General features: G+C 51.9%; 1 protein-coding gene across 1 annotated transcript in view; it reads left to right on the top strand.

The window, feature by feature from the left end:
* st6galnac3 (ST6 (alpha-N-acetyl-neuraminyl-2,3-beta-galactosyl-1,3)-N-acetylgalactosaminide alpha-2,6-sialyltransferase 3) overlaps window positions 1–12,875 on the top strand; it is a 48,392-nt gene that overhangs the window by 20,198 nt on the left and 15,319 nt on the right. The window contains exon 3 of the mRNA XM_076149390.1: window positions 3,336–3,745. Within this exon, the coding sequence (XP_076005505.1) occupies window positions 3,336–3,745 (410 nt within the window). The remainder of the gene's footprint in view (window positions 1–3,335; window positions 3,746–12,875) is intronic.

The raw sequence follows: 12,875 nt of genomic DNA on the forward strand, positions 1-12,875 counted from the left end.
GCTGTGATGGAGTTATGAGTCGGGCTGAAGGTGGCAGTTTATAATAGACGAGCCGCTGACAGCTCAGGGCTGCAGTGATGTGTGTGTGTGTGTGTGCGTGTGTGAGTGTCACAGTATGTGCTCAGGTCCAGAGATCATTTTGGAACCATGATTGAATCCTACAAAAGCAATACTGGTCGCTCAGTTTGAGCTTTCCTCACCAGGGTTCTGTGAATAAGCCTCCGCATGGCGTTCTTATTGCTTTCTGTGATGCAGTTTAGGGGCAGAGGACGCTTTGATTGCCCCCCCCCCCCCATCTGCTCGCATCTCATTTGCCCATCAACTGGAAAGGTGTGTGTCACTGTTGCATGGTCACTTCTCCATCTCCACTCTCTCAGCTGTGGTATTTAAAATGGCCGTGATTGTGAAAACCTTGAGCAGTCAGAGTGAAAACAGGCTAAATTATCAGTGAATCCACAACACGGAGGGAAACAAGGTCAAGACGATCGGAATTCGTTTTTTATTGGAGGAGCAAACTCTTCACTCTGCTATCTGCAGTCAAGGACGGAGCATATTAAAGAGAAATCCTTCATTCAGATTGAAATGTATCTCCAGTTTATTACGTGACACAGAACACTTCTTCTTCTCTTTCCAGTTTGTAACTTTCATCATCGGCTGTCAAAGTCACGGTGGAAACACAAATTCACACAGAGCGGCGGCGGCGGCGTGATGGTGATGAAACGTAGCGCAGCACCAGCACGCCGCTCCTTCATTTGCATTTTGAAATCAGACGATTGATTGATTATAGCGGATTTGAAATGAAAACGAAACGGAGACGCTGCTTTCAAATCAGCAAGCCGAACGTCTGATTGACTGATTAAATCGACTTCTCGCCAAGGTCACGTCTGTCACCCTCATCCTGCTCTTAATTAAAGGAGTAAACACGGCAGGCAGTAATGATCCTCCGGTCAGACCAGCCTCTGGATTTACACCTTCCACATCTGGATTCAGCTTAAAGCAAAGTTAACCACGATGTTCTGCTCCTCTCGTCTTTAGCGAACTGCTCTGCGATCCTTTAAATCCTTTTTGTTAATATCAGATTCATGAACAATTTGTAAGATTTGACATTTATTCCAATTTCACATTTCTCCCCTAGTGGCTGAATTATCCACCTGCCAATTAAAATGTGTGTATCTGCCAGAGTTATTGATCTAGATAGTCAGCGTGAGGCCGCCAGGAGGAAGGTGAGGGCCTGTGTGTGTGTGTGTGTGTGTGTGTGTGTGTGTGTGTGTGTGACCTGAGGAATAAAACACACTCAGGCCTGTAGCAGTAACACGTGATGCATGGCCCTGTGGGACTCCGTTTGCTCGCTGAAAGCAGGAGAGGCAGAGTGTTTTTGTAATGCAGCACAAACACACACATTTGTATTGAAACCAGCGGCGTGGCGGCTGTTTATTCTCCATTAAGCAAACGATCCGCCGGCGCTCAGTCACCGTACCGCGCTTGTGCTCTGCTCCCCGCCCCAACTTTCCTCTCCTCTCGTTCACTTCAGCAAGTTTGATCTCATCAAAACAAACCGAGCGTGTTTGCCTCAATTACGTAAATCTCCCGTTTCGGATGCAGACACGTCTCTCTCTCTCGCTCCCTCTCTCTCTCTCGCTCACGCTCTCTCCCTCTCCTACTCTCTCTCCCTCTCCTACTCCCTCTCCCTCTCTAAGCTAAGAGCCATTATTGAGCAATTACAGGAAGCGTAGACGAGTGACGAGCGTCCTTCCATCTTCTGCTCTCCTTTTATTGCAAAAAGCCTCTCGGCCATTTACAAAAACACAACATGGATCTGTTCTGTGTTCCGACTGTTCAAACCTTTGTGGTCCCACGTTCAATTAACTTTGTCAATGTTTTCTGGCCGCATCAGTCTCAGAAAATAAACCCAGGCTCTTTATTGGGCTGTAAACCTCTGATGAGCGTCTGTATAGATAATTACGAAATGTGTGTTTGCTTTTATGTTCCTTTTGTTTGAGCCTCTTGCCAAAAATCCCGCTGTCGTATTCCTGGGGTCAAAGGTCAGCCACAGCATGACACTCAGGCAGGCGTTTGCGTGGTTGCATCAGGTGGAGGAAGTGTGTGTGTGTGTGTGTGTGTGTGTTTGTCTTCCTGCACCGCCTGCAGCACAAACACATCAACAGTGCTAATCAATAGAAAATACAATTATTATTTCACAAGGTTTATTTTCCCCTCTAAGCTTTTCTGCTCCTGACTCACTCTGCTTTCATACAAAAACCATTTGTCCGTGCAAATTTCATCAGCCGCCTCCTCCTCCTCCTCCTCCTCTTCCCTCTCCTCCTCCTCCTTTTAAATGCTCTGCGTTTGGAGGACGTTTGTGCGCGGGCGGACACGTCCATTATCACAGGACACAGAGGAGACAAATGTCAAAGCGCTACAGTGTTACACGCTCCGCCGCCATTTTATTAGGAACACCGAGCCCATAAAGTAATTTGTGTGTATTCTGTCCGACACACACACACACACACACACACACACACACACACACACACACACACACACACACACACACACACACACACACACACACACACAAGGGAAGCAGAATGTCGCAAGCTTACATAACAGCAGCGATAATAAAATGGCAGCTGAGTAAATATTCATCGACTGTCTGCGTTCGCGGATCGCCGATGGACGAAACGTTGAAACTACGCAAAGATTTGGCTTCAGCTTCAAGTCTGATCACGCACACACACACACACACACACACACACACACACACACACACACACACACACACATACACACACACACACACACACACACACACACACACACACACACACACACAGAGTAATGCTTATGCCGTACATCACCACAGCGAGGCGAGACCGCCGCCGCGTGAGGTCGGGACAAAGTGAAGTTACTCTTAACGCTGCTTTTTAAAATGTCAACCCTTCAGGCGGCGTGCTGAGTAAGGAGCCGCTCCTCCAGCTGGGACGCGTTCAGGTTAATGTCAGGTTAAAGTCGACTCATTTATAAAACACACGTTACACTTTACAGCTACAACACGGACCAAAGTACTGAACACACACATTTGTGTAAAAAAAATGCAAACGGAGACAGAAAAGCTTTGTACTCCTCAGAGGTGAAGATGCTGAGGAGTTCAGGGGCGACAAAGGAGCAAAACGCCTCCTTATGGTTGACAGCTGAAGGTGGCCGTCCCCAAATGAGGACACTGGGCGCCACAAAGTTAAAGGAGATCTTGGCTTTACGTCCAAAAATCCCCACAACAAAGAGATATTATGCACTTACAGAGTCTTCCTCCTCTTCCTCCTCTCCCTCTCCTCCAGCCCCTGAAGCTGCACTGCGAGCTGTGCAGCATCGTGTCCAGCTCGGGCCAGATGTTGGGCCAGGCGGCGGGCCCCGAGATCGACCGCTCCCACTGCATCTGGAGGATGAACAACGCTCCCACGCGGGGCTTCGAGGAAGACGTCGGTCGCCGCACCACCCTGAGGGTCGTCTCGCACACCAGCGTCCCCCTGCTGCTGCAGAAGCCGCAGTTCTTCTTCGGCCAGGGCAACGAAACCGTCTACGTGGTGTGGGGGCCGCTGCGCAACATGCGGAAGGACGGGAAGGGCATCGTGTACAACATGCTGCGGCAGACGGCGGAGAACTACCCGCAGGCTCGCATCTTCATCACCACGGAGGAGCGCATGAACCACTGTGACATGGCGTTCAAGAAGGAGACGGGCAAAGACAGGTGAGGCCACACCCACACAACATCTGGGTCCCCTGCTCACACACTCAGCACATGTGGGAGGGAAATACAGATTGATTTGATTTGAATTAGTACTTATAGGTCTAACTTGAGTCTGAACTTATTGGTGTGTGATACAAGTAGTAGAAGAAGCAGAAGTAGAAGATCCAGTTCAGGACTTTTCCTTTAATGGTCGTTCCCCATTGTGCTCCTGCAGACTTCACACTGTAGCACAGCGGCTGCCAGACGTCTCATCCAGACCAAACTCTCTTCCTGCGCTCTCTTTATGTGATATTCATGGCGTAATCTTGACTTTGGTTGACCTGCCACACACTGGCGGTCTGATCAGAGCTCTCTGCGTTCCAGAAGTCTCATCAAAAGTGAGAACTCTCCCCCCTCGGAGGCTCCACAAAGCAGCCGGAGGCCGTTTTGTAAAGAGAGGCTTTCATGAGACAAAGGAAACATCGGCCAAACGGCGGCGAGCGCTTAATGAGGCGCCAGTCGGCTTCTCCGCGCTCGCAAACTTCCCTGACAGAGTTTTGCCGGCTGAGGCGACGACTTTGAAAGTTCTGGGAGGATGGTTTGGTTGAATTCTTCCTCCTTCATTGTTTGACGGAGACATTTTGTCGCGGCATCTGGCGAGGCGATTCAACACGCGGCGCCAAGACAAACACCTGCTCTCACGGGTTTCCGGTCCGCCGGTCCGGCTCGTCGCTCCAGAGTGCCGTGAAATTTTGTTCCGATACGCCGTCAGAAGATGAATGATGGCGAGCGTTAGTGAGCCGCAGGTTTGTCGTGTTTCTCTCACACCGGCAGGTCAGAGACGCTGCTGACATGTGACAGAACGGAGCGTCTCTCCGTGTTGTCCTCCGTGTCAGGCGCTCTTGTTTCCTGGCGACTCGGCAGCCTCTGGTAGCTGCAGGGCGTCGCCGCGTTGTTTCTGCCGCCTCCAAAGAGAATTGGAGGTTAATGAGGAGGAGAACCGGGCTGCTGTTGTTTATTGCCAACCTCATTTCTCAGTCTCGCCTCCTTTTCATTACGGCGGCGCTGGAGGCCTCCTGCGTCTCTCCCACGCGGCGCCGAGACCTCGCGCCACTTCTTAAGAGGATTAGTGAGTGTTGGGTAACGAGCGCCCGCCTCCCTCCTCCGCCTCATTGTCTGCTTTCCCGTTTAAGATGCAGGCTCGACAGTAAATTTCATGTCGAGCATCCTCCTTGGGCTCGACTCGGAGGCTCACGGAGCTCAGATAGAGATGTGGGATTAGGGGAGGAAGAGGAGGAAGAGGAGGAAGAGGAGGAGAATGTCATTAATGCTCCTGGGCTCCTGCTTCACTCCTCACTGATTGGTAACAGAGAACAAACTCCGGGTGTAACAACGAACCAAATCTATGAATATGTGATGAGCGCTGAGACGTGAATCCTACACGTGTCTGTTCTTCTTCGTTGGTGTTGGGCGGCTCGGTTCTCTGTGTCTGTCAACCTTGCAGCCTTTCTATCATGAAGATTCTTTACATTACCGTGGCGACTCGAGGTTAAACCAAATTCCGCTTTGTGCTCGTCTGCTGCCGAACAATGGCTGAGCGACCAAACAATGCAGAGAAGAAAGAGAAGGAAGAGAGCAGCGTCTCAGTGGCGTCTGCTGATATGAGAGGTCACAGATGTTTGCTCCACACACACACACACACACACACACACAACTCAATACTTCTGCTAGAAATGGTGGAACAGAATGAAAACACTCAACGGCACCCAGGCTGCTTTCCCCCCCTGTGTGTGTGTGTGTGTGTGTGTGTGTGTGTGTGTGTGTGTATTCACTGGGTGTTAGCTCTGATAATCATCTGTTTGGCAGAGATGGAACAGCGATCGAACTGAACTCTAATTATACAGACGTGGCTGTGAGCAGCCAGAGGAGACGTAGACAACGCCGCCGCCGCCGCCGCCTCGGCTTCTCCTCGCTGATCAGGCGGAAAGAAACGCCGGCTGACTGCGTCTCCAGTCAACCGAGCCACCGCTGACAGTAATATAAAGCCACATGTATGGATTCTACAGGAAGCGGCGGCGTTGTTAGGACATCAGGAAGGAAATTAAACCTCAAAACCTTCAGAGACGGACGCTTATGAGTTTATGAGCGACCCCAAACTACAAGACGCTCTCATTCTAACCAGCGAGAGGATAAATAATGATAATAATGATAATAATACAGTATGTGGCCATCTGGTCTACAGGGTTCAAGTTAGATTTTTGTAAGAATCATCCTCATCAAACCTTCATCGTCCTACTAATCCATACACCACAAGCTGAGGATTCTCACACACACACACACACACCTGATTCTAAAAGTGACTCTAAAGGTGAATACCTGTGTGTTTTTGTGTATTTGTCATGATGTAACACAGTGACACGTGCGTCTTCACAGCTCAGCTCAGTCTAATATCGTGGGTTCATATCCGGTCAGAGGCGTTATCAGTTTTCGTGGTCATTTGTCTCAACGCGTCCGTCCAAAAACAGCAAAACATCCTCATCCTCATCCTCATCCTCATCCACATCCTCCGGCCCGGACACGTAGAGGCGACACCGGGTGCCTGTTAAACATGCGACTGGTGTAATTGTGCGGCGGCCCCCGAGGGCTGAGCCTCCACCGTTATCAGCTCCGCCCCCCCCCCCCCCCATCGGGCCGTATCGCCGCGACCTCCGTTAGCAGCCGGAAGATAACAGACCGTCCAACGACAGAAGCCTTAAATCACGCTGTCACATAACGCCGCCGCCACCTGGGCCCAGCTGACCCGGGGCCTGTGTGTGTGTGTGTGTGTGTGTGTGTGTGTGTGTGTTCTGGCAGATCTTCCCTCCCTGTTTTCGACATGGAGGCCTCCGCTGCTCGTCACTGTGATCGTCTGTTTCTTTCGTTCCAACCGTGAGCTTTAACATTGAATCCTTTTAACCTTTAAACCTCCTTTACAAATTCCATTAAACTTTAATTAGAGCACAACACTAGGCTTATTTAGTTCTGGCCCATTTGCTGCTGTCTGCCTGGAGTTTATGCTTCCACCAACCATTTGGCAAGGCATTCAGTCTGTAATTAGATTGACAATTACTTGATTTTTAAGTACAAACTGAACATTGGGAGAACAACAACAACATAAAGACATTAAGAAAAGCTTTAGTTAAAAAATGCTCATATAGAGGGATTGACAGGAGACGGCTGCTCCTGTAGAGGCTCATTAGGGCTGCTGCTGCCGCTCTATGTAGTGATTTCCTTTCCTGAGACAAAGCGACTTGACCTCCAGTTGACCTCCCAGTCTGTAGAAGTGATCAATATGATGTCATTTAGCCTCAGGTCAGACATAAGTCACCGCCTCACGCCCACACTGTGTAGAATAAGAGAGCAGTGTGTGTGTGTGTGTGTGTGTGTGTGTGTGTGTGTGTGTGTGTGTGTGTGTGTGTGTGTGTGTGTGTGTGTGTGTGTGTGTGTGTGTGTGTGTGTGTGTGTGTGTGTGAAGCTTGGGTTTTATTTTTATTTTTTTGTAAGCACAGGCGTTCCTCTTCCCATTTTCACACCTTGCTTGGTTTTAATCTGGCTGAATTGGACTCAGGTACGGTTTCTCCCTCCGCCGCTCCAACAAAACAGCCTCCTCCTCCTCCTCCTCCTCCTCCTCCTCCTCCTCCTCCTGACCGACGGAGTGCAGTGAGTGTTCCCACACGGCTTTTGTTGATATTTGGATTCGCTCTGAAAAACCAAATTGGAACCAAGAGTAAATGCAGCGCTGCAATAAAGAAGCTCCTGATTCAGACCAGAGCAGACAGAGGGGAACAAAGAGCGGCGGCGGCGGTGATGGCGTCTCCTGCTGATGGCAGCTGTCGTCTCTTTCTCTGCTCGTCAGACTCTTGGCAGTAAGCAGCTCCTAATGTAATCTAGCTGCGATATGAAAAGTGGTTGCTCAGACAGAATCAATTAAAGCGGAGAGTCGTCTCGTACCTGTCCAGAGGATGAAAAGGAGCCGTGGCAGTTTGGAGAAGAAGAAGAAGCAGGCAACAATGGAGACAACAAAAACCCTCAACACAAAAACCCTTTATAACGGAGACAAACAATGAATGACTTTGGATTTCACAGGTTGATCTTCAATAATAACCCAATATAAGTTGATCCCCCGTCTTTGTTTTCTTTGTTTGATTTGATTTAAGTTGTTTAAATGCCTTCTGATGCTGCTTGAAGGTGAATCAAAGGAAGACGAAGAACTAAAAGAGTCAAATATGTCACGTTTCCGTCCGCCGTCGGTCCCGGTGAATGTAGATGAGCGAGGCGGAGGACGAGGCTCTCTGTTGACTGCGTGCCGTTCTATTACCATGGAAGTCACGCGTGTGTAATCATGCTTCATCATCTCCAGCCCTCCACTTCATCAGAGCCCCGAGTGCCTCCGACTCAAACTCCAAAGGGGCTTATAAGGAAACAGCCTTCAGTTTAACGGCTTCATTACATTTTTCTTATTATCTTTGGAGATTTTGTTCAATATTTGTGAACTTGAGCTCCTCTGCCGCTCGGACGGACCTGACGTGCTTACTGATGGTGTCAGGTACGAATCCCAGAGCTGAGTCAGGGAGGAGAGACCCTGAGGGCGAAGGGAGGGGAGGATTCCCACAGACCACTTCACTCTGTGTGTGTACGATGTAAACAAAACTAAACACGAAGTTAGTCCAGAAATTCAATCTCCTGTTCATTATCTACAGAGACAGAGACGCCGGACTTATGAGGTGAATACTGATGTTGTTATTTGAGAATAAATCCTAAAGTTATGAGTCAAAAACAATCCTGGTACATATTAGCAGGATCTGAATGACACATACTGCATTTCTATAGATCTGTAGTCTGTAAGATTTGGTGCAGAGTGGACGTTTCTCTCCGCTTCCTGACTAGAATTCTTAACGCGGCGCCGCCTTGCACCAGGGCGACCCCAAATAAGTGTGAGAAGCAACGAAGGGAATCCTGCGAGGTGATACAGGTGACCTTTAACCCCGCGGACGTGCGATCGGATGTCAGCCCGGGTGAAGAGCTCACGCACAGCTGAGACCGTTTTTGCTTCTGTCCGTCGCTCCTTCTGCACTGTGAGGCGGAGGGCCAAGTTTCTGCTGGCACAGACGAGCACAGCTTCACTTCCTGCTGCTTTACACTTTAAAGCGGTCACGTCAGTCGGGCCGCCAGCGAGCAAAGAGCCGAAGGAAGGAGCCGCACGTTTCTGTCTGACCCTGAAATATTCCTCCAACTCCAGAGCGAAGGAGCGTGACACCGAGACGAATCCGCCGAAGATTGTTGATGCAATCTGCACCCTGAGGTGACAGAGACCCCCGCCTCCCCCCTCTCCTCCCCCCTCTCCTCCCCCGCTTCCAATGTGAAGCGACTCCCCTCCAGAGGAAAGCAGTGTGTTTACAGGGCAGACAGGACGTGAGTGTATTTATAATTGCTTTGTGTATTGGATGTGGAGACAAGGAGAGAGCGTAGATAGAGAACCTCACTCTCGGCCCCCTCACTGTCGGACCCCCTCACTGTCGGCCCCCTCACTGTCGGACCCCCTCACTGTCGGACCCCCTCACTGTCGCCCCCCCCTCACTGTCGCCCCCCCCTCACTGTCGGCCCCCCTCACTGTCGCCCCCCCCTCACTGTCGCCCCCCCTCACTGTCGCCCCCCCCTCACTGTCGGACCCCCTCACTGTCGCCCCCCCTCACTGTCGGACCCCCTCACTGTCGGCCCCCCTCACTGTCGCCCCCCCTCACTGTCGCCCCCCCCTCACTGTCGCCCTCCCTCACTGTCGGCCCCCCTCACTGTCGCCCCCCCCTCACTGTCGCCCCCCCCTCACTGTCGCCCCCCCTCGCTGTCGGCCCCCCTCACTGTCGCCCCCCCTCACTGTCGGCCCCCCTCACTGTCGCCCCCCCTTACTGTCGGCCCCCTCACTGTCGCCCCCCCTCACTGTCGGCCCCCTCACTGTCGCCCCCCCCTCACTGTCGCCCCCCCCTCACTGTCGGCCCCCCTCACTGTCGCCCCCCCCTCACTGTCGCCCCCCCTCACTGTCGCCCCCCCCTCACTGTCGGCCCCCCTCACTGTCGCCCCCCCTCACTGTCGCCCCCCCCTCACTGTCGCCCCCCCCCTCACTGTCGCCCCCCCCTCACTGTCGCCCCCCCTCACTGTCGGCCCCCCTCACTGTCGCCCCCCTCACTGTCGCCCCCCCTTACTGTCGGCCCCCTCACTGTCGCCCCCCCTCACTGTCGGCCCCCTCACTGTCGCCCCCCCCTCACTGTCGCCCCCCCCTCACTGTCGGCCCCCCTCACTGTCGCCCCCCCCTCACTGTCGCCCCCCCTCACTGTCGCCCCCCCCTCACTGTCGGCCCCCCTCACTGTCGCCCCCCCTCACTGTCGCCCCCCCCTCACTGTCGCCCCCCCCCTCACTGTCGCCCCCCCCTCACTGTCGCCCCCCCTCACTGTCGGCCCCCTCACTGTCGCCCCCCCTCACTGTCGCCCCCCCCCTCACTGTCGCCCCCCCCTCACTGTCGCCCCCCCTCACTGTCGGCCCCCTCACTGTCGCCCCCCCTCACTGTCGCCCCCCACGCTGCAGATTGAAACGCGAGCTCAGGCCCGATGTATTTTCAGCATGGCTACATATCTGTAATGTCATGCTCATCACGTCGAGCCATTAAAGAGAAAGCGGAGCGCGGGGGGGAGTTGGGGGCGCTTTGTGTTCCTCGCCACATGCGGCTGTGATCCGTCCTCCAAAATCGGCACGGCACCGCTCTCAATCCGAGCAAGACTTTCCCGCCGAGCAGGCGTGTAATAACATCACATTTCCGCACTGAACGCTGGTAATTGCTGTGAAATTATCTAATTTAAAGGAGGCCACTGGAAGCCCCAAAACACAAATAAGACGTCAGGCTGAGCTGATCGTCGGGTCAAAACCCAGCAAAGAGGAAGAGCAAACAGAGAGGATGGCAGGGAGGGAGGGACATTGTGTTGATTATTGGATTTCCATTTGGAATCTATGACTGGAGCTTTATTCGTTACCTTACAAGACTAAATATCTTGTAATCTATTTCTCAAAGGCAGCCGATGACAGAACAGGAAGCGAACCTGAGATGAATGATTGAGGCAGGAACCCTAACTATGAGCCGGTTTGAGCTTCTTTCATTCTGCTTCGCTTCGCTTCACTTCAGAGGGAAATACAGATAAAGTTTTGCTCCGCCGCATTTAACTTGACTTTGCAGATGAAGACTATAAATCCAAACAGCACATAAACTCCAGAAATGTGTTGCTCTTGTGGGTTTTAGAAAGATGACAAACTGAGAGCTCCCCTCCCTGCTGCAGAGAAGCACGATGTCATCGAGAACCGCCGAGTGAAGGATTTGCCTCCGTGCTCGATGAAGTCCCACACAAGTTCACAAAGTTTGTCAGATAAATCATCGTCATCACTTGCGCTCCGCCGTCTGTTTCACCTCGCATCGTGTCTCGGTTTCTATGGAAACGGCGGCGTTTACGAAACCTCGTAAACGCATTTCCCCCGCTCAGCTTTGGCTGAGCCTGATTCAATAAGCTCCACTGGACAAAACCCTTCTGAGCATGCACACAGGCGCGCGCGCACACACACACACACACCTGCACCTCCATTCAGGTAGAAAGGCGGCTCCATCCAATAACCCTTATTACATCAAACGCCTCCGTGCTCCCGGCAGATAAGCCTCGTGGCACAAAGCTCCGTGTGTCAGGACGCATTATCAGTCTGTCTTACACCGCCGTCACACACACTCTGCTTATTTACTCTCCTTATGAAGAAAAATACATTATCCTTAAAAGGCAGCAGAAGATAAGATGAAAGTTTATTGATCCCGGTGAGGAAAGGAGGTTTGCTGCTGCAGCAGAAAGTAATGAGATCCAGCCAGAAAAACGCAAACTAACCGGGAAAAAACACGCAACAGAATATAAAGTAGAGCATTAAAAGTGAAGCAGCAGACACAAAGAGCAGGGAAATGTTTCTATTGACACTGGGAATGTTCCGGAATACAGTGAGACCAGGAGGGGGAATATTTAACTGCAGAGGAAAAAAGGCCTTAAAATGTGAAAATCAGCTGTGTGAAGAAACACACCGTCCGTAAACGTGGAGCTTTTTCTGCACACATTTCCGCCTCTTAACAAAGAATAATGAGCGCCGGGTTAGAGAGCAATCAGTGTGTGTGTGTTTGTGTGTGTGTGCAGAGTGTAAATGCGGGAAAAAAGTGTCGGAAGAGAAACCAGGTGGGTGAATTTCAAGCAATACTAATGATGTGCAAACAGGGTCTGTCTCCACATTAATCAGAGCTACAGACGGCCGCGTCTGGACGCAGCGCTAAAGTGCAAACCGGCGCTGCGGAAAAAAGCAATTAATGTGATTCAGACTCCGAGCCAGTGTGTGAATGTGTGTGTGGGTTGGCGTGAAGGTGAGCGCAGCACGTGTTGGACCTGCGCTCAGGCACGCCAGCGTCTCTCCCAGGTCTCCCCGTTGTAAATCTGGGCCCTGTCCTCCCACTCGCTCCTACTCGTCCTCCTCCTCTTCCTCCTCCTCTTCCTCCTCCTCTTCCTCCCTGGATGACATTCTAACCGGCGCAGCTGCAGAATATCAAGTCCCTCTCCGGTCCTTAACTCGCCTCATGGAGCCGCCAACACTAACCCACTTAAACCAGCCGCTCTCTTAAACCTGCTGTCGTTTCGCCCGCGACACAATCACAAACGATCTGCACCATAGGTTTGAATGTGCAACTCGTGTGCGTGTGTGTGTGTGTGTGTGTGTGTACACGTATCTGTGTGTGGTTCTGGGCGATTCTCTCCTGCCACAAAGTGAGACAACAGTCATTGCGTAAAGCGACCTAACAGATTTAACGGTGCGGACCAAATGTTGATGGATCCTGCAGGAGCGTCCAGAGAGAAGGAGTAAGTGCAGCCGTAACGCTGTGGCGGTGCGGTGGCGGCGGTGGCGGCGGTGGCGCTAATGCGTTGTGTCAGTGATGTGGATGTTCTGCTCGGCGTCGGGCTGTAAAGTGGATGTGAACCAGTCACTTCAGATTATAGCGGTGCAGGAAAAGCCCAGCGATCACCTCGTGGCAGCGGCATTAAAAAAATCCGCTGGT

The sequence above is a fragment of the Genypterus blacodes genome, unplaced genomic scaffold, assembly GCF_046128005.1.
Source record: "Genypterus blacodes isolate CSIRO-AG114 ecotype Tasmania unplaced genomic scaffold, CSIRO-AGI_Gbla_v1 ptg000005l_1, whole genome shotgun sequence".
In the NCBI taxonomy this organism is placed as follows: domain Eukaryota; kingdom Metazoa; phylum Chordata; class Actinopteri; order Ophidiiformes; family Ophidiidae; genus Genypterus; species Genypterus blacodes.